The sequence below is a fragment of the Spermophilus citellus genome (assembly GCF_964194105.1).
Source record: "Spermophilus citellus genome assembly, chromosome: 5".
Classification (NCBI taxonomy): domain Eukaryota; kingdom Metazoa; phylum Chordata; class Mammalia; order Rodentia; family Sciuridae; genus Spermophilus; species Spermophilus citellus.
In genome coordinates this window covers 54225566-54245458 of record NC_138186.1, presented here as the reverse complement: position 1 = coordinate 54245458, position 19893 = coordinate 54225566, and the positions used below count along the sequence as shown (strand labels likewise).

Sequence of the window (19893 nt, the reverse complement as noted above, 5' to 3'; positions counted from 1 at the left end):
ACATCACTCAAGGAAGTGACTTGCCTGAGATAACCCAGGTCATTAGGGACAAACCTAAGACCAGTAACCTTTTCAGAACATCTTAAGATAAGAGCATAACCCAGAGATTAACCTGTCAATCCAAGACTGTAAGGGTTAAGAGAGAACGCTTAACCAAAATTGGCTATGCCACTTAGTAGCTTAGCTGTGCAATTTAGAGTTAACTACTTAATCTCAAAAAAATTAAAGAAGAAAAGTTGCTTATATGTAATAATAAAATAGAGCAATTATAACAATGTAATAATGATAGAGGGAGAGGAGAGAATACAGAAACAGATGAAAAGTTTTCTCTGAGACTAATGGAATACCCAAACTAGATGGGTACAACATGTCCACATGCAACCACACATATACACAAAATTAACTCTGACTTATACAAAAGATAACATTTCAAATAAAATTACTATATTGAGTTCAATAGTATACTGAAAGAGTATTTCAAAGAATGCAAAGATGGCTTAACACTAGAAGTACATTAAAAATTAAGAGATTACATATTAAAGGATAAATACCATGTGAAAAATCTCAATTGATGCTGAAAAAGCATTTTATAAAATTCCAGCACCCAACTCTAATTTAAAACGGGGAGGGGTTTCTTTAACCTTAAAAAAAATATATCTACAAGAAATCTACAACCAACATTCTATTTGTGAAATACTGCTAGAAAAATTAATGTAGTTCCATTAGAGTGAATAATAAGAAAAACAAAACTATAAAGCTCAAAGAAGAAATTCTAGCAAGAACTGTCCTATTTTCAGAACATGACTCTTTGTTCAAGAATATATAAGAAGGTTTTAATGAAGACAAACTATATTCCTATATGAGAAGGTCCCAATAGTTTTATACAAAAGTCAATTATTCTTAAATCTACATATTCAATATAATCCTTTCAAAACAAACTAATTTTTAAAGAGAACTTGACAAGCTGAATATAAAATTCATTAAAAAGAAAATTACAAAATAGCCAACAAAATTTTAGGAAAAGAAAAACTAAGGAGGACTAATTTCATCAGATTTTAATACATACCACTAAAGTTATATTCCAGTTTTAAGATTACACAAAGTAGACCCATGGAACAAAATAGAGAGACTAGAAACCAATGTATACTTATATGATATTAATGGCATTTCAAACCAAGACTATTCACATGAGTGGTTTTGGGAAACTGGTTAACCATCTGCAAAAATAAATACTTACATACAAATCCCTATACCTCATATCATATACAAAATAAATTGTGGACTGGTTCAATGACTAAATGTAGAAAAAGATAAACTATGAAAAGTATGAACAACATAAAAATCTTTTTATAACCCTATTATTCAGAAAGCCTTCTAAGAAAGACACAAACCTAGAAGACAAAAGATAAACATATATAAATTAAAAAGTATTTTCTAATGAACTATGAGGTACCCAAATCACAATTAAAAGACCAGTAACATACCAGAAGAAAGAAATTTTAATATTAAGTAAAAGGGCAAGTTAAAAGTACTATGTGTTATATGTTCTTATTTATATACAAATAAGCAAAACCTACACAGTATATAACTGTGACAAAAAAAAAAAAACTTCTAAAATGAATAAACATGGTTATTTCTGGAAAGAGTGAGTATTTGATGGTGGAGGGGGTGGAGGCATTAAAAGAGTATTTTCACTTTCTATTCAATATAAACCTAAATCTTTGTAATTCAAAAGATAAGAATGTAGTCATTCTTACTTAGAAGCAGGATTAAAAGTTTAGAAAAAGAGAAAAAAGCCAGCAAATGAGTACTTTAAAAATCATGATTCTGCTTTAATTTGGTTCTTATTTTCATCACAAGTTGGAGGTCAGATGACCACAAGTTGAAGTGCTTGAACAAGTTCTGCCCAGAAAATATTATGAAACAAAATAATATCTATAAGAAAACACTGCTAACTACTCAAGTCTTTCTGCATTTTGATGAGGATTAAGTTAATGATTCTGTACACTAATTCCTGGTGAATTTCGAACATTCAATTCAATATAGCCTGTAACAGTACATTATCAAATGATACTACAAAGTATCAATTGTTTTAGCACAGTGTCCTAATAACAGCAGCATGCTTTACAGAACCAGCTTCAGGATTAATAAATAAATGCACAAGGAAAAAAATCCCTTAAATTAAAATCAAAAGAGACACTTAAAGTTTGGGCATTCTTCATTATGGAAAAGAATCTTCTACTTTGAGACTATTATATATCAGAAAAGCTCCATCTGTTGTATAATTATCTCTGATAAATGGCATGATGCTTTGAGCTTCATTAAAGAAAGGCACACACAGAGAGAACTGTAAATAAATCTCCCCACCATATTTCACTTAAAACCAGTCCAGCAGGAAGTCATAAAATATTTTTAATAGGTAACATTTCCCAAATGCTTTACTAGAAAAAAAAAGCCAGCCTATTTTACCCAATATCTGTCCTGTAGAAGAAGACAATCTGGAAAAGGGAAAACTGATTTCATTTAGAGATTATGAGAAATGTTAGTAAAAACAAACAAGTTTAGCCACTTGGTGGCAGTGACATGAATTTTTCAGAGGAAAGATATGGCTTTGTCAGATTCAGAGGCAATCTAGTAAGGACATCTGCTAAAAGGCACTACCATTTTTTCCTCCCCCAGCCCTCCCTAATCCCTGGGGGGAATAGGTATCACTGGAAACCCGTTTCCAAGGAAACAATTAGAATCTCCCTCAACAAAAATCAATTTAACCACAGGTAAAACATGTTTTCAAATTTCTGTTTTGGAAATTAATATTACATTAGAGAAAGTCCAGACAGTATATGGAAATAAAGCTTTGATCAGTAAAAATTTTCCCTAACATTCTGGTTAATATGGTTTTTACTTTTTAAGTGTATTTTCTTTTGGCTACCATAAAAGCATCTCTTGGGTAGATGCAGTAAAGAAAAGGGAAAAAAGCATAACATAGGGGCTGGGGTTGTGGCTCAGTGGTAGAGCGCTCGCCTTGCACCTGAGAGACACTGGGTTTGAACCTCAGCACCACATAAAAATAAATAAACAAAATAAAGATATTGTGTCTATGTAAAACTAAAAAAAAAGCACAATACACAGGTCCAGATTTGAGCTGTGGCCTAGTCTTTGGCCTTGCTGTGTAACTCAAAGTATATCACCATTCAACCTCCTTCTTCTCATTTGCGGACTAGGAAGGGAACTATCTGCCCTACCTGTGCTACATGCTGGCAGAAAAACCCCATGAACATAATGTTTGTCAAAGTGCTTTGTGAAATGGGTATGCAATCTTCTTCTGTAAAAGGTCACTGAATCTCTACAGCAACTATGGACTCTGCTGTTGTCCACAGCAGCAGCCATAGACAGTATATAAATGAACAAGCGGTACTGTTCCAATACAACTTCATTAATTTCCACACTTTACAAAATACCATTCTTTTGGTTTTCTTCAACCATTTAAAAAATGTAAAAATCATTCTTTGCATACAGGTGGTACAAGAACAGGTGATGGGTTAGGTATGGTCCATATGTTGTAGTTTACAAGCGCTGTTGCAAACTATAATTTTATAAATGGGTTGGTAACTATTTAATTCTTTTTTTTTAAAGTTTATTTTTCTATTTATTTATTTTTATGTGGTGCTAAGGATCAAACCTGGTGTTTCTTAAGTGATAGGCCAGCGCTCTACCAGTGCTGGGGATTGAACTCAGGATCTCTCACATGCTAAGAAGTGCTTTACCACTGAACTACATCCCCAGCCTAATCCTAAATATGTGCCTCTAGAGCTTAAAAGAACATTCTCTATACGGTAAATCCTATCTCAGGATATAGAATATCTGAAAACAGGCCTATTTCTTGACAATAATATCTTCTTTACTAGCAGGCATCAACTCTCTTCCACTCCTAAAAAGAAACAGACTAGCTAAGGCTCCTCCAATACTTCCATCTTATGCTTACAGGACTACACCCCAAACTCAGGTGGATGTGCACACTGTGAAGCTGTCAAACAGGCCAGAAGTAGTGATGCCCAGGCCTTTAAGACAACAGAAAGTTGATCTGCAGAACTGATGAAGGAAACATTTTCTCATCTTTTAAGTCTAATCTACTAAGACTGATTTGAGATGGGCAATCATCTCTCTATTACTTAAGAATAACAAAATAACAACCGATTTCAGCGTTCTAACAACCTAACATTATCCTTTCCAATCTGTGTGTGCGAATGCTGGGGATTGAACCCAAGACCTGAGGCATAAAGGTGAATGCTCTACCCTGAGCTATATCCCCAGTCCTTGACATTATCCTTTCTTTCTACAAAAGTTGGATCAAGAAAAAAAAACTCAAGATGACATCAGCAAGATGGCTGAACAAAGAGCTACTTACTGCTTGTTGTCCCCACAAAGAGAGTTAACAACAAAGAATAAACAATTATATTCCAACCAGAATGAGTGAGGAAGTACAATGAAGATTAACCAGGTAAAGCCAGGATTCCTGTTGAGTACAAAACACCAGGTAGCACTACAGAGACATGAGCAGGGCACCATGGCTCTGCAACCAGCTCAGAGCCAAGACAGACTTCTCCTTAGAAGGAAAAGATAAGCTGGAGACTGCACCACCATCAATAATTCCAACACTACTGCAGACTTCAGCAATCACAGGAGATCTTTCACCACCTTCAAAGGTACCAAACAGTTTATGGAGAGTTAAGAATTCAAATGACTATAATGTCCTAGCTGTAATATAGGACCCCATATTGAAGTACCCTATTCCCTGTGACCCAAGTTACTACAACTCTGTGCCATTTTGAAACTGGGCCAGCTGCTAGAGTGTATCCCATTCTGAAGGCTAATAGGCACAACATACCTTGATTTTTGAGATTCTGCCGTCATTCTACCATACTCGTGTGTGGCTGCAGAACCTCAGCCATGGTTACTTGATCTAGGCACAGCAGAAAGGTCAAGATCTTGGCTTTCTGATCCATACAGCACCCCATGCCCTAAGGAACAAGGGGACTTGCACAGAGAGGAAGCTAATATACAGACAGTGGAATGATGAAGTCCATATGTGCCAACAGTCATCGAACAGCTGGCCAGGTGTTGGGGATACAATTAACTGAGCAGTAGTGTCACCTAAGCTGGATTCATCAACCAGCCAGGCAGTAGCCCCACCCATCAGAAAGCCTTCTACACAGTCAGCCAGCCCATAATGTCTGAGCCCAGCCTGACAGCCTTCACCAGAATGACTATCACACACTGCAGTCACACGTACTAGTGGCTTAAGTTACTATAGAACAGCAAACATCTCTGATAAGGATTATAGCTGAAGAAACTGCACTGACAACAGATTCTGGATTCTGCTAAGAAACAAAGCTAACACACTCTACTCAATGAACACCCTAGCATCCATCCATAGGAAGAAATCTCTTTCTACTCTCCCATCCCCCCAAATCACCATAAAATGGGAAAAGGTAACTGTTCGATGAGATGCTCAGATATTAACACATAGCACAAAAAACATGACAAGCAATGAAACATGGCACACACATGGATAAACAATAATTCTTCAGTAACAGACACCAAAGAAAACGAACTTTATGAAATGCCTTTATGAAAAGAAATTTAAAATAATGATCTTGAGGAAGGCTTGATGAGATGTAAGGGAATACAAACAATTCAATGGAATCAGCACACTCTTGGTAGGCAAAAAAGTATTCTATAAAATTCAACATCATTAGCCAAGTACAGTGTTGCACACATATAATCCCAACAACTTTGGAGACTGAAGCAGGAGGATCACAAGTTTGAGGTCAGTCTAAGCAACTCAGTAAGATCCTGTCTCAAACTTAAAAATAAAATGACTAGAGATTTAGCTCAATGGTAAAGCACTCCTGGGTTCAATCTTCAGTACTAAAATGAAACAAACAAACAAACAAAATGTCTTCAGGAAAATAACTTTCTATGATTAAGGTCACATATGAAAAAAAAAACCACAGCTAACATGATACTAAATGGGGAAAAATGAAAAACATTTCCTCTAAGGTGTAGAATAAGACATGGATGCCCACCTCCCATTCTTATTCAGCATAGCTAACCACAGCAATTAGGCAAGGGAAAGAAATAAAGGGCATCTAAATTGGAATGGAGGATATAAAATTATCTTTGTTTGTAGATGACACAATCTTACATACATAAAAACCTAAAGATGCCACCATAAAACTCTTTTACTCCAATAACAAAATAGCTGAGAAAGAAATCAAAAAAGCAATCCTGTTCAATAGCTACAAAAAACACGCTAGGAATAAATTTAAGTAAGGAAATAAATGATCTCTATAATAAAATCTACAAATAATGATGAAAGAGATTTAACAGTGGGTGGCTATATGGTTGGCTGGTCTCTCTCTCTCTCTCTCTCTCTCTCTCTCTCTCTCTCTCTCTCACACACACACACACACACACACACACACACACACACACGGAAGGATATCCCATATTCGTGGACTGGAAGAAGTAGTACTATGAAAATTTCCATACTACTCAAAACAATCTACAGATTCAGTGATTCCTTTTATTTCAACAGGGAAAGTATCTTCACAAAAATAGAAAGTACAACCCTAAAATTCATATGGAATTTATAAAAGACCCTGAGAAGCCAAAGCAAACCTGAATAAAAAGAACAAAGTTGAAGGCATCATGATACCTAACTTGAAAGCATATTACAAAGCTATAGTAACCATAAGACCAAGGTATTGGCACAGACACAGGGACCAATGGAATAGAACAGAGAATCCAAAAAATAAATCCATGCAACTAGAGCCAACGGATTTTCAACAAATGTGACAAGAACATATACACTGGAGAAAGGTAACATTCTTCAAAAATGATAGTGGGAAAAAGGGATTGTGCAATGGAATGAAACTAGACCCCCTATCTCCTACTCTATACAAAAATGGTTCAAAGACTTACATGTAAGGGCCAAAACTATGAAACTACTATAAGAAAACATACTGGAAGCACTTTGGGATATTGGTCTGGGAAAGATTTTTTTGGATACAATCCCAGAAAGATAGGTGACAAAAGCAAAAATTGACAAATGGAATTTGTCATATTAAGAAACTTCTGCATAGCAAAGGAAACAATATAGTTAATAAATGGGAGAAAATATGTGCTGAATATTAACTTAACAAGAGATTAATATCCAGAAAAATAAAGGATTCAAAAGCAAAACTCCCCAGATAATCCAATTTAAAAGGGAAAAATTTCAAAAAAAGACAAATAAACAGTATCAAACAAGTTTATGAAAAACTACTCAACATTACTAATCATCAGGGAAATGTAAATCAAAATGATGAGATCATATCATCTCAGAAAGGCCATTATCAAAATGACAAAAAAACGGCAAATGCTGACATGGATTGGAGAAAGGCGAACTCTCATACACTGTGAAAATGTGACTGCTACAACCATTGTGGAAAAGAGTATGGAGGTTTCTCCACAAATAAGAACTAGAACATCTAATCTAGTAATTTCAGTACTAGGTATATATCCAAAGGAAGAAAATTGGTATGCTGAAGATAACATGCACTTCTCTGTTTATTGCAGCATTATTTATAAAAGCCAAGGTATGGATCAACGTAGGTGTTTATCAATGGATAAATGCATAAAGAAAATGTGGTACATATACATAATGGAATATCATTTAGCTATAAATAAGAAAAAGAAAGTCCTGCCATTTGCAGCAATATGGATGAGACTGGAGGACATTATATTAAATGAAGTAAATCAAGTACAAAAAGATAAATACCACACTCTCACTTATACATACATGGAAGTTTAAGAAAGTTGGTCTTACAAAAGTAGAGAAGAGCATAGTGGTCAACAGAGACTGAGAAAAGTGTGACAAGGAGATAGGGATGAAGAGTAGATGGCTAACAGGTACAGGGTGTAATTAGGACTCCTATAGTATAGTAGGCTATCTATGGTTGACAACAATTAATTGTATATTTCAAAACAGCTTTGGGGTTTTGAATGTTCCCAAAACACAAAAATGGTAAATGTTTGGGGTGACAGATATGCCAATTACCCTGATCTGATCATTATATTTTGTATACATTTATTGAAACATCACACTGTAACTTCTGAGTATGTACAGTTATTATGTCAATTAAAAACAAAATAAAAAGAGACATTCAAATCACATTTTACCTCCCCTTAAGAAAAACCTGGAAAGAACAATAAATAGGTAGTAGCAAAAGTAGAAAGAAGAATTTTATTGTTTTTTCAGTATCTAACACCCCCTTCCTCCATAGAGCCAACAATTGTATGCAATGTTCTTTAGACTATAAAGCACTCTAGCAGCTATGGTGTGGTGATAGTCAGGTCAGTAGAGCTAGACTGCTCTGTGATAGTTAGCAAGGTACTGAATCACACAGCGCCTGTTTCCACATCTGTGAGATGGGTATAATAAAAGTACCTACTTTACAGAGTAATTATTGAAATGAAGTACTCTAACACCTGTAACATACTGGGAACAGTACCTAGTACTTGGTAATCACTTAATGTTAGCTGTCAGCATTATAATAGCACCTAACTGCTGTGAAAAAGTTACTATTTGAATTTTGCTTACACCATTTTGAAAGATTTCTAACAGCCAATGTTCTGTGTACTCTTCTACAGTCACACACTGTGAAGGAGAGGTATGTGTGCTCTGAAAGAGAAGTAGCACTTAGAACTTTTAGATAACTGCTTTATTTGACCTTTAGTCAGTTGCTTTACAAAACTCTTTTGGTTAAAAATCTGTCCCAGAATTCTCTATTATACTCAATTTTGTCAACAGCTGTTCAGTCTTTTCAAAATGAAATATATCAAACTCACCCACTTTCTGATGTTATATTCATTTAACAGTAAGAGGTTGAAAGTAGATTTAAGCAATACTCATTCTCTTGATTATTAAGGGAAAAAAATTTAAAACTTCCAACAAACTCCAACGAAAGTATAGCATTTCCAGATCAACACAATAACAAAGATCTATACCTACTAAATATTAAAGATTATGCAGTACTGATAGCAACTCCTATACCCTACACTTTTCCATACATCTGCAGGGGAAGCCAAGAAGGACCGACACATAAAATTGTGGTCACTATGAATAGCAAGATAGGTAACTCCCAGCTGCCTCTTTATCCTTCTCCCAAGTAGGTCACAGATGAAGAAATATGAAAGGTTTGGCATATCTAATCTCACATGGTCATCACTGCTACTTGACAATCACTTAATTACCTCACCTTGACTTATAAAGCATTCACCCTGACAGCTTTAACAAACTGGCATACATCTTCCTTACTCTATCTAGCACAGTTGCCTTCAACTTAGAAGGTGTAGTAAAGCCCAAATGGGAAAGCTTTTGCAAATGACATGTCTGTTAATCACTGCTGGCATCTGCCTTCATTATACCACAATATTATTATGTGCCTATTTGGGAGAACAAGCCAAAATCTCTATTTGAAAAGGTGACTTCCGGGGCTGGGGATGTGGCTCAAGCGGTAGCGCGCTCACCTGGCATGCGTGCGGCCCGGGTTCGATCCTCAGCACCACATATAAAACAAGGATGTTGTATCTGCCGATAACTAAAAAATAAATATTAAAATTCTCTCTCTCTCTCTCTCTACTCTCTCACTCTCTCTTAAAAAAAAAAAAAGAAAAGAAAAGAAAAGGTGACTTCCCTGTGGGTAGATATCTAATCTTATTAATTTCTGTACCAGCACTAAACCTAGTGCCTAACATATAGCAGGCACTGAGTGAAGACTGCTAAATGAAAGTACAAATAGTTGAAATAGTTTATTAAGGTAACCAGTTTCAAATCCAAATGCCTCGTCACTTTATAACTTCTGCAGAATTTTCACAACATTTAGGCAATATGCTAGAGTGTTTGAAAGGACTATGGATCTAAATTAGTGTGTTAGAATATGGGATCCTCTGTCAAACAGAAGCTCTTTACCTTTAGGCAGAAGTTACTGGACCTCTTTGTGCTTCAACTTTCTCATCTATAAAAATAGACATAATAAAAAGTTCTCCCCTCATAGGCTTTATTGACAATCAAATGTCAATATCTATAAAAAGCTAAGAAGAGTGCTTACAATAGAGCAAACACTTCATAAATATGAAGTAAACATTTTGTTATCATTATTATTAAACCCCACACTCAATAACATGTTGCTTGGTTTTTGTGACCTTGTCCACCATCATTATTCTCCTCTTTGACATCTTCATTGCCTCTTATCACTTTTGTTCTCTAAATGTGGGGGTTTCACTCAAAGTCTATCCTCACTGATTTTTGTAGGTCTCATCTTTGGCATTTAACCCCTAAAGCTTAAACTACTGTTATTACATGGAACCTTCACTGTGTTCTCCCGAGTGCCAACTCAACCTCCTCAGTTGAACACAATACAAACTTAAGTCAAACTGGCAAATCTCCTCATTTCCCCCAGATATGTGAAAACCTGAGGAATTAGGAAATGTGATGACCTTCAGAGAGTATAACTCTAAGATGAGCCCAAGGCAGTCCCCAGAAAGAGAGAGAATGGATCCAATGTTAGTAGAACTAAACATCCTTATCAGACTTCAGGATTTTATATATCAGAAGAAAATGCATGGCATTCCACAATGGTCTAGGCAAGTAATCTATGAAAATATAGAAAGAATTGTATCCCAGAGGCTCTAGAATTCAAGGAAGGACTAAGTCCAGGCAGCAGAAGGGGAAATGGTCTGAAGATGGAATCTTACAGTGAAGTAAGACTTACTCTGTATGTTCTTAGGGCATACCAGACATTCAGCGTGTTTTGCTTAAAAATTCACTTAATTTAACTCTACTTGTTCTGAACCCATAATTTGCTATATAAATTTTTGTTATGGGTCAGCTTCTCATGAAGGTTTCCCTCCAAAGAAAATGTTTTAATCATATGAATATGTTTATTTCTAATTCCTGTTTTGATTTTTCAAGATGAATTAAAGTAACTTTTAGTTATGATTTGGGTTTCCACATACCTTGATTATAGGCAGAGCAAGCACTGACTTTGCCAATATGAATATTCTCTGCAACAAGTATATTTTATATTGTGAATTAAATGATTAAAAGCATGAATTCAAGCCAAATGCCTGAATCTGAATCCTGGTCCTGGTATCTATTAGTTTGTGACCACAGGCATATTGTATGATCTCTTTATGCCTGTTTCATAATCTTCAGAATGGGGACAATGATAATACCCACTTCACTGGGTTGTCATGAGGAATAAAAGAAAATATGCAAAACAAGTAGAATCTTTTTTGCACATAAAGTGCTCAGTCAAAGGCAGCTGTTATTATCTCAGTCTTACCTACATTTTGGTTGACTGAAATTGGTTTGTGGTAGTGTATTCCTGGTATGTGCAGCTCCAATCCAGGTTCCATCAGATGAGATCCTGACCAGCTCCGACTTTTCCCTTACACTATTAAGTTCTTGACCTAAGGGCTTATAATGAACTTTATAATTTTGTGGAAAACTGCACACAAATGAATGGTGTGTATTTTTTTTTTAAGACAAGGGACCAAAGCTTTGATCAGCTCCACAGTTAAATACATGACACCGAACTGATTTTCACAAAACAAAACCTACTGCCTTACCATTACCACTACCATCCGTTTTATCTCCTCTTAAATGATTCATGCTATCTGCCCTGGTTCCACTCAACAAATCATAATATTAAAAATTATCTCTCTATAATGTTATTCCATTATAGTACTTCCAATTTTCAATACTATCAGATTACTTCTTAAAAATAACTGTAATGCTATCACTTTCTCTGCTTATCATGGCCCAAATAGCTTAGCTGGGCATTGAAGCTTCTACAGCTTGATCTTAATTTACTTTTCCAGCCTTGTTCTCCATTCTCCTCCACAAATGTCTCTAAAGGAGTCACTAGACAATGAAGAATGCCATGAAGCGTTATTCCACCGCTCATGTTACTGTGTGGAGAATATCTTTTTCACTACCTTCTATCCATCTTCAATATCACTTCCTCCAGGAGCCCAATGCCTTTCTTCGACAGTCCCTATTTTCAACATGTAAGGTCCATTAACACTGGTGCATGCAACTATGTATCAGGGTTTCTAAACTTCAGCAATACTGACATGTCTGGTTGGATAACTCTTGGTTGTGGAGGGAAAGCTGTCCTCTGCAACCCAGGATGTTCAGCAATATTTCTGGCTTTCAGACATTATCAAATGATGTGGGGGTGGAGTCACTTCTGGTTAATAAACTCTGATACAACATAATAAATATATTTAATTTCTCCTGCTAAATAATAAATTCTTTGAAAACTGTCTTTTATATTCTAAATATATCTGAATATGAACTATTTGGATGAATCTTTGTTCTAACTTTTCTAAAATTAGTGAACAGAACATCTGTTATGCTTTGGATGTGAGATGTTCCCCAAAAGCTCACATGTGAGACAATGCTAGAAGTTTGAAGAAGAAATGATTGAATTATAACCTCAACCTAATCAGTGAGTTAATCCCTATGGGATTACAGGGATTAACTGAGTGGTAACTGGAGGCAGGTAGTATGGCTAGAGGAAGTGGTTCATTGGGGGGTGTGGCTTTGGGGTACATCTTTGTATCTGGCAAGTGGAGACCTCTCTCTGCTTTCTGATCACCATGTGAGCTGCTTCCCTCTGCCACATTCTTCTGCCATGATGTCCTGCTTCACCTTGAACCGTGAGGAGGAGCCAGCTGTTTATGGACTCAGACCTCTTAAACTGTGAGCCCTCTAATAAACTGTTCCTCCTCTAAGATTGCTCAGGTCGAGACTTTCAGTCACAATAGCAAAAAAACTGCCTAAAACAACTTCCTGACCTATCACATTTATGGATATTCATGAAACTTGAAACACTAAATTCCAACCTTATAAAGTAAAGCTTTTAAAAGGCAAAAACTGCTGTGCCATCAACAAGTACTATTAGTTATAGTTGTGTCCCAAAAGAAAGCATTGTAAAGGTTCAGTAGACAATAAACTTCCATATTACATGTATAATAGTATTCATTACTGAAGGACATATAGAAGAAGAGTAAACAAAATAAACTACTCCCTTGTGTTCTATATATAGTATTATTATCTAAGTTAAATGCTTAGTAACAGTCAAGATCTAGTTAATGACAGGGTTAAGTTCCCTAGACCAGTGGCTCTAAACTCTTGCTGCATATTAGAATCCTCTGCAGAGCTAGAGAGAGAGAAAGAGAGAGAGAGAGAAAGAGAGAGAGAGAGAGAAAGAGAAAAAGAGAAGATAGATATTTTAGGGCCTCCATGTAGACCAATTAAGTTAGAATCAAAGGTGGAGCTAACGATTAAAATTATTTTAAAAGTCCCCAGTATAGCCAGGTGTGGTGGTGCACACTTGTAATCGCAGTAACTGAGGAGGCTGAGGCAGGAAGATATCAAGTTCAAAGCCAGCCTCAGCAACTTAGCAAGACCCTGTCTCAAAATAAAACAAAAAGGTCTGGGGATGTGGTTCAGTGGATAAGTGCCCCTGAGTCCAATCCCCAGTATCACCATCCCACTCTCCCACCTGCTGCCGCCAAAAAAATTTCCCAGTAGAATCTAATGTGCAACTAGAACTGAGAGTCACTGCTATATACTGGCTTAAAACTTTGTGTACTTTGACAATTAATGTAAAAATCTATCATCCAAGAAAAACTTTCACTCTATGGAATGGCTGAAAATTATTATCTAACTTGCTGAACATGGGTTCTATGTGTGAATACTTACCTTGAATTTAAAGAACTGCTGCCCACTCCACCCCGCTCCCCGCCCCACCCATGAGCATGAGGCATTACCAAGAAGCTCATACTACATTTCTTAGGCTGCTCTCTCTACCACCTCTCAAAATCCAGGCACTTACATTCCTCTTTACTCGGTGAATTTACATTCAGTTCTGTCGGAAGCGGCTGCTGGCTGGGACTAAGAGTTGGCGTGGTTATCGAGGTATTATCGTTGTCACTGGTGGTCTCTTCAGAAAACAAATCTGATTGGCTGTTACTTGTACTTGGAGCGGAATCATCGTCTGGTTGTTTCTTTTGAAAATCTTTAAAAAAAGTAAGAATATCCACTTAATTAAGGAATTCACAATCTGAGTATCAGAAAACAACGTAAGTTAACATAAAAATTAAATGTAACAATACCAATTAATAAAGTCTAATTTGGGTAACTAAAAAAATGGAAATAAAATACTGATCAAAACTATTGGTGGAGGGTGATTAGAATTAGTTTTCCAATGTCTTTATTGTTGAGAAGAATGGTAGACACTGATTTCAACGTTAGATTTTGCAAAGTGAAAGATGCATGTTACAACTTGAAGGATGATCAACAGAAGGAAAAAAAGGAATAAAGAGAAATTAAGTTGCTCTAACCAATAGAGAGCAGATCATAAGGAAAACGGTATCACAAAATAGTCAGGTAAATAGAAAACAGATAATATGGTAGAAGTAAGTTCAAATACATCAGTAATGATACTAATATAAACAGACTAAACTTACCAGCAAACACAAAAAATTCAGATTAAATAAACAAAGTCCAATTATGTTTATAAGAGACATATTAAAAACATAGGGAGGACAGCCTTCTAGCAATTTTTTATTTCTTAAGCTGGTAGTGGATACACAAATGTGATTATTATGTATATTCTCCTTATGTTTCATTTCAAAACATCTAATGATACTCTATGAAGTACAGATTATACTTTATCAATTCAGAGAAGTAAAAGATGATCTTTACAACTACACATAAATTATATTTTGAGTCACAGATAAGCCCCGGTTATCATGCTCTATAACTTCACCAGAATCAATGTTTTGACATATTCTGAGCATAAGAATTTCTAGCATTTATGATACATTGTCCATATGCCAGGCATTGAAATAAATGGGTGTGTGTATACATATACATAAGAGTGTGTGTGTGTGTGTGTGTGTGTGTGACCAACCTTGCACATGACTGAGTCACACTCCCCAGCTGGGTGCTGAGGTGCTCAGTCACAGAAATGTGACAGAGCTTTCTCCACCCTTCTTGGGTTCTAGGGTCGGTGTCTCGTGCATGGATGTGTCTTTCTACAGCCCATGGGTGAAGCTACGCTCACCTATTCCTTTGTAATATAACCCTTTGCCCTGTTAGGATAGAATCTTCCATGGAAGTGCCTTGTGTGTGTCCCCTTCTCTTACTGTCCCCTTGGGTGTGGCCTACCCAGGTGTCAATCAACCTGCTGACAGTGGACATCATGAAGATAGACTCAGCCCCCTGAAACCTGACCCCTTGCCTCATTTGAATAGCTTCTCTTCAATAAAAGGGGTCAGTGCATGCTCTTGCTCTCTCTCTTCCTGAGGACCCTTAAGGTCAGAGGAGCCGTCACAGCGACCCCAAAGAAAAGGTATTCGTGTCTCTTGTGTGGTTATTTTGCGCAGCCCAGTCAGCCCAGTTCAACTGGAGTGACCCCTGAGCCTTTTAGTCGCGAAAACAGAAATCCAGCGTGTGTGTGTGTGTGTGTGTGTGTGTGTGTGTAATTTACATTAATTCTTAGGAAAACTCAAGTCAGGTATTAACGATACCAAATTCTGTTCATAAAGAAACTGACTTTAGAACGTTTGGGCAATTTGCTCCAAGTTAACAGCTAACAAGTAAAAGGGGTAGGTCCATTTGACAACAAAGCTCACAGTCCTCAATCACAAACACAGGGTATAGAATGGTAAGCAGTAGACCAGCCGCAAAAGGGGCTTCCATGTCAAGCTTCCACCCATTCCAACACCAATGGTGAGTGCAATAAATTTGTCTCTAACCTGCTATACCAAGGAGGAATCTAAGTGTCTACTGCTTATTTTCTGGGTATTTACTTCTCCTAATTTTTTTTTTTAATACTTCAATGTTTTAATATGTAAAATGATTAATTCTCTCAATGTTATCTGTATAACATCATTAAGAAAAAGATACTGTACAAATGGAATAAATACTGCAACAACGATACTTCTTTATGTTAGGCCATTGCATTAGCTCTCTTATGTCAATAGTCATTGTGTTTCTCTCTCATAGCCACCTATCACTTAACTGGAAATGTCTTAAGGCCCTAAAAAAAATGAAACTGAGTCATCATTGTATTGTCCAGCACCATCCCCAAAGAAGGATGGTGAGACAGGCAGAAACAAACAAACAGAAACTCACTTAGGCATAATAACCTTATGAAGTTGGTGTCTAAAGACATTGCCAGGTCCTACCCACAAAATCGTCAGCCCACATTTGCCATGTTCCTTGGATGCTCAGGTGCTTTTCTTCAAAAATTTACCTTCTTTTAACCCATGCTCCTGCTATGCCTTTTTCACACCTCTACAGGGTGATGGTGTCAGAAACAAACAGTATTCATTACAAACCAAACTAGCTGTCCATAAAGGGAGCTGGTAGATAATCTATACATTTTATGCTTGAATTGAAACATTTTACTTCAGAAATGACTTTAAAGAGTCACCTCAATCCTTTCTTCTTACAGGAAAAGCAAACAAGAGATAAGAAAATTTATGTAACTCATCAGAAATTTGGAGTTAGTCCTAAGAGTCTTCTAACTCCCCTGCCAATTATCAGTTTATGCAATACAAAGAATGTTACCATTTGACAGACCTGGATTCAAATCCTGACTTTTCAGGGCATAAAGCTAAAAGCAACCGTTTAATCTTTGAGGGTCTTGTCTGTAAAACAAAGGGAGGGTAGTTATTCATACCTCTCAGGATAATGATAACTAAATAACAAAACATGCCTAAAGTATTTGGCACATGGATGTTCAATAATATGACAGCAATTAAAAATGAAAGGTATGTTTCTACTTTTTGAATTTATTCTAATTAGTTATGCATGATAGCAGAATGCATTTCAATTCATTGTACACAAATGGAGCACATTTCTCTAGTTGTACCTGATGTAGAGTCACACCTACATGTGCAGTCACACATGTACCCAAGGTAATGATGTTCATCTCATTCTACCATCTTTCCTATCCCTCATACCCCCTTAGCATTCTCTGTCTCCTCTTTGCCCAGTCAAACTTCCTCCATTCTCCCCACAACCCTCCTATTATGGGTCAGCATCCAGTTATCAGAGAGAACATTCTGCATCTGTTTTTTGGGGATTGGCCTACTTAGCCTGATATTCTTTGACTCCATCAATTTACCTGCAAATGCCATAATTTTATTCTCCTTTTATGCACTCAGTAATATTCCATTGTGTATAGTTACCACAGTTTTTTTTTTTTTTATCCAGTCATCTACTGAAGGGCATCTAGTTGGGTTCCACAGTTTAACAATTGTGAAATGTGCTGCTATATTGAGTCATGAGATGGGAGGGAAAGGGAGAGAAAAGGGAAATTGCATGGAAATGAAGGGAGACCCTCATTGCTATACAAAATTACATATAAGAGGTTGTGAGGGGAATGGGAAAATAAACAAGGAGAGAAATGAATTACAGTAGATGGGGTAGAGAGAGAAGATGTGAGGGAAGGGGAGGGGGGATAGTAGGGGATAGGAAAGGTAGCAGAATACAACAGTTACTAATAGGGCATTATGTAAAATTGTGGATGTGTAACCGACGTGATTCTGCAATCTGCACTTGGGGTAAAAATTGGGGAGTTCATAACCCACTTCAATCTAATGTATGAAATATGATATGTCAAGAGCTTTGTAATGTTGTGAACAACCAATAAAAAAAAAATAAAAAAAATGTGCTGCTATAAACATTGAAGTGGCTGTATCCCTATAGTATGCTGTTTTTAAATCCTTTGAGTATAGACCAAGGATCGGGATAGCTGGGACAAATGGTTTTTCCATTCCAAGTTTTCTAAGGAATTTCAACACTGCTTTCCAGAGTGGTTGCACCAATTTGCAGTCCCACCAGCAATGTATAAGTGTACCTTTTTTCCCACATCCTCGCCAACATTTATTGTTCCTTGTATTATTGACAACTGCCATTCTGACTGGTGTGAGTGGAAATCTTAAGAGTAATTTTGATTTGCATTTCTCTAATTACTAGAGATGCTGAACATTTTTTCATATATTTGTTGATCGAATGAATATCTTCTGAGAAGTATCTGTTCAGCTCCTTAGCCCATTTATTGATTGGGTTGTTTGTTTTTCTGGTGTTTAGTCTTCTGAGTTCTTTACATATCCTGGAGATTAGTGCTCTATCTGATGTGCGTGTGGCAAAAATTTGCTCCCAAAATGTAGGCTTTCTCTTCACCTCATTCATTGATTGTTATGCTGAGAAGAAGCGTTTTAGTTTTAATCCATCCCATTTATTGATCCTTGATTTTATTTCTTGTGCTTTAGGAGTCTTGTTAAGAAAGCTGGGGCCTAATCCGACATGATGAAAATTTGAGACTACTATTTCTTCTATTAGGCACAGGGTCTCTGGTCTAATTCCTAGATCCTTGATACACTTTGAGTTGAGTTTTGTGCATGGTGAGAGATAAGGGGTTTAGTTTCTACCTTAAAGAAAGGATCAGTAAAAAAGAATGGTTTCTTCTTTTGACCCTGACATTTGCAACCTTACTCTCTTGTGCCTTTCCTTCATCCAGCATCCAACTTTTGACCACTGCCAAAAAGAAGGGATGGATGAGGCAAGGAATTCTACACTGGAAAGCAACATAGATGAAAAGTGCAGAAACCAACCACCTTATCTGATCCTGACACAGTACAGATCTTTTCACTTATTATACAATTCTCATATAAAAGGGAAAACTAGAAAGCCCCAAGATAGTCCATTTCTATAAATGAGAAAAATATGGGAATAATCATCTATTTTGTACATTGGTGCTGTTTAAAGGTATATCCAAAGGTATAAGTTCATTCTTGAATAGAGCTGTAAATTAGAGAGGTTTATGAGAAGTCTTTTAAAACAAACTTGTTTATAAAACTTGAGCAAAAACTTTTGTCCTTACTAAGAATGTTGTTCAAAAGCAAACAGCCAGGACTTTGTCAGCTTACTTTATTATTAACTAAGGGGAAAAATAATTTTATCAAAAAAGATACTTTTAAAATTGCTTTCTAGAAATGGGAGGTTTCCTCAAGATGGAGATAAGTTACTTACGGATGCTGGCTAAGGAAAAACAGCCAGTGGATTCCCTGAGTTTGCCTACCCACATACTTGTTGGACATCTTTTCCTCCATGTTTTCAGAATGATTTTTCACAGGCCAATCTTCTTACTATAAAATGTCCCTCTAAAATCTGGGAGCACTGTGAAAGCACTTTGCCCTGTGCTGCTAATAAGCCCATTCACCTGGGCAACTTTTCTGGAACTGTATCTTGCTCACCTTTGATGTGCATGTTGTTTCTCTTTTGGATATACTATATTTGGATTTGGCAAAATGCTTAGTTGGCTTACACGCCCATCCTCTACCAAATTATGACAAATTTTATATATATATATATATATATATATATATATATATATATATATATATATATATATATATAAATGTTTTTTTTCAAAGTAACCTGGAAAGACTTTCAGTGATTTCAAGAAATGAATTTTCTTACAAAATAAATTAATTTTTCTTTCTAACCATTTTGGTAGCCTATTTTTTCTCTTTGCAATGTGTAATGAATTTTTTTTGTTTGTCAAATGCATATCTGTGTGACCAATGAGTATTTCCATTTATTAATACATCAATTAAACCAATTAACTATTGTTATACATTTTCCATTGTCAATTTTTTACTATTATAATCAAGATTTCATTAAACTTCCTTAGGTTATATTGCTAGAAGTATATAAATCAGTATGAGAAGATGCACATTTTTATAACACTGATACAA

General features: G+C 36.2%; 1 protein-coding gene across 2 annotated transcripts in view; it reads right to left on the bottom strand.

Moving 5' to 3' along the window:
• The window catches only part of ZFAND3 (zinc finger AN1-type containing 3), a 328897-nt gene that overhangs the window by 79525 nt on the left and 229479 nt on the right, over positions 1 to 19893 (bottom strand). For both annotated transcript variants that reach the window (XM_081293661.1, XM_081293660.1), the window contains exon 3: positions 13953 to 14135. In XM_081293661.1, the coding sequence (XP_081149787.1) occupies positions 13953 to 14135 (183 nt within the window). The remainder of the gene's footprint in view (positions 1 to 13952; positions 14136 to 19893) is intronic.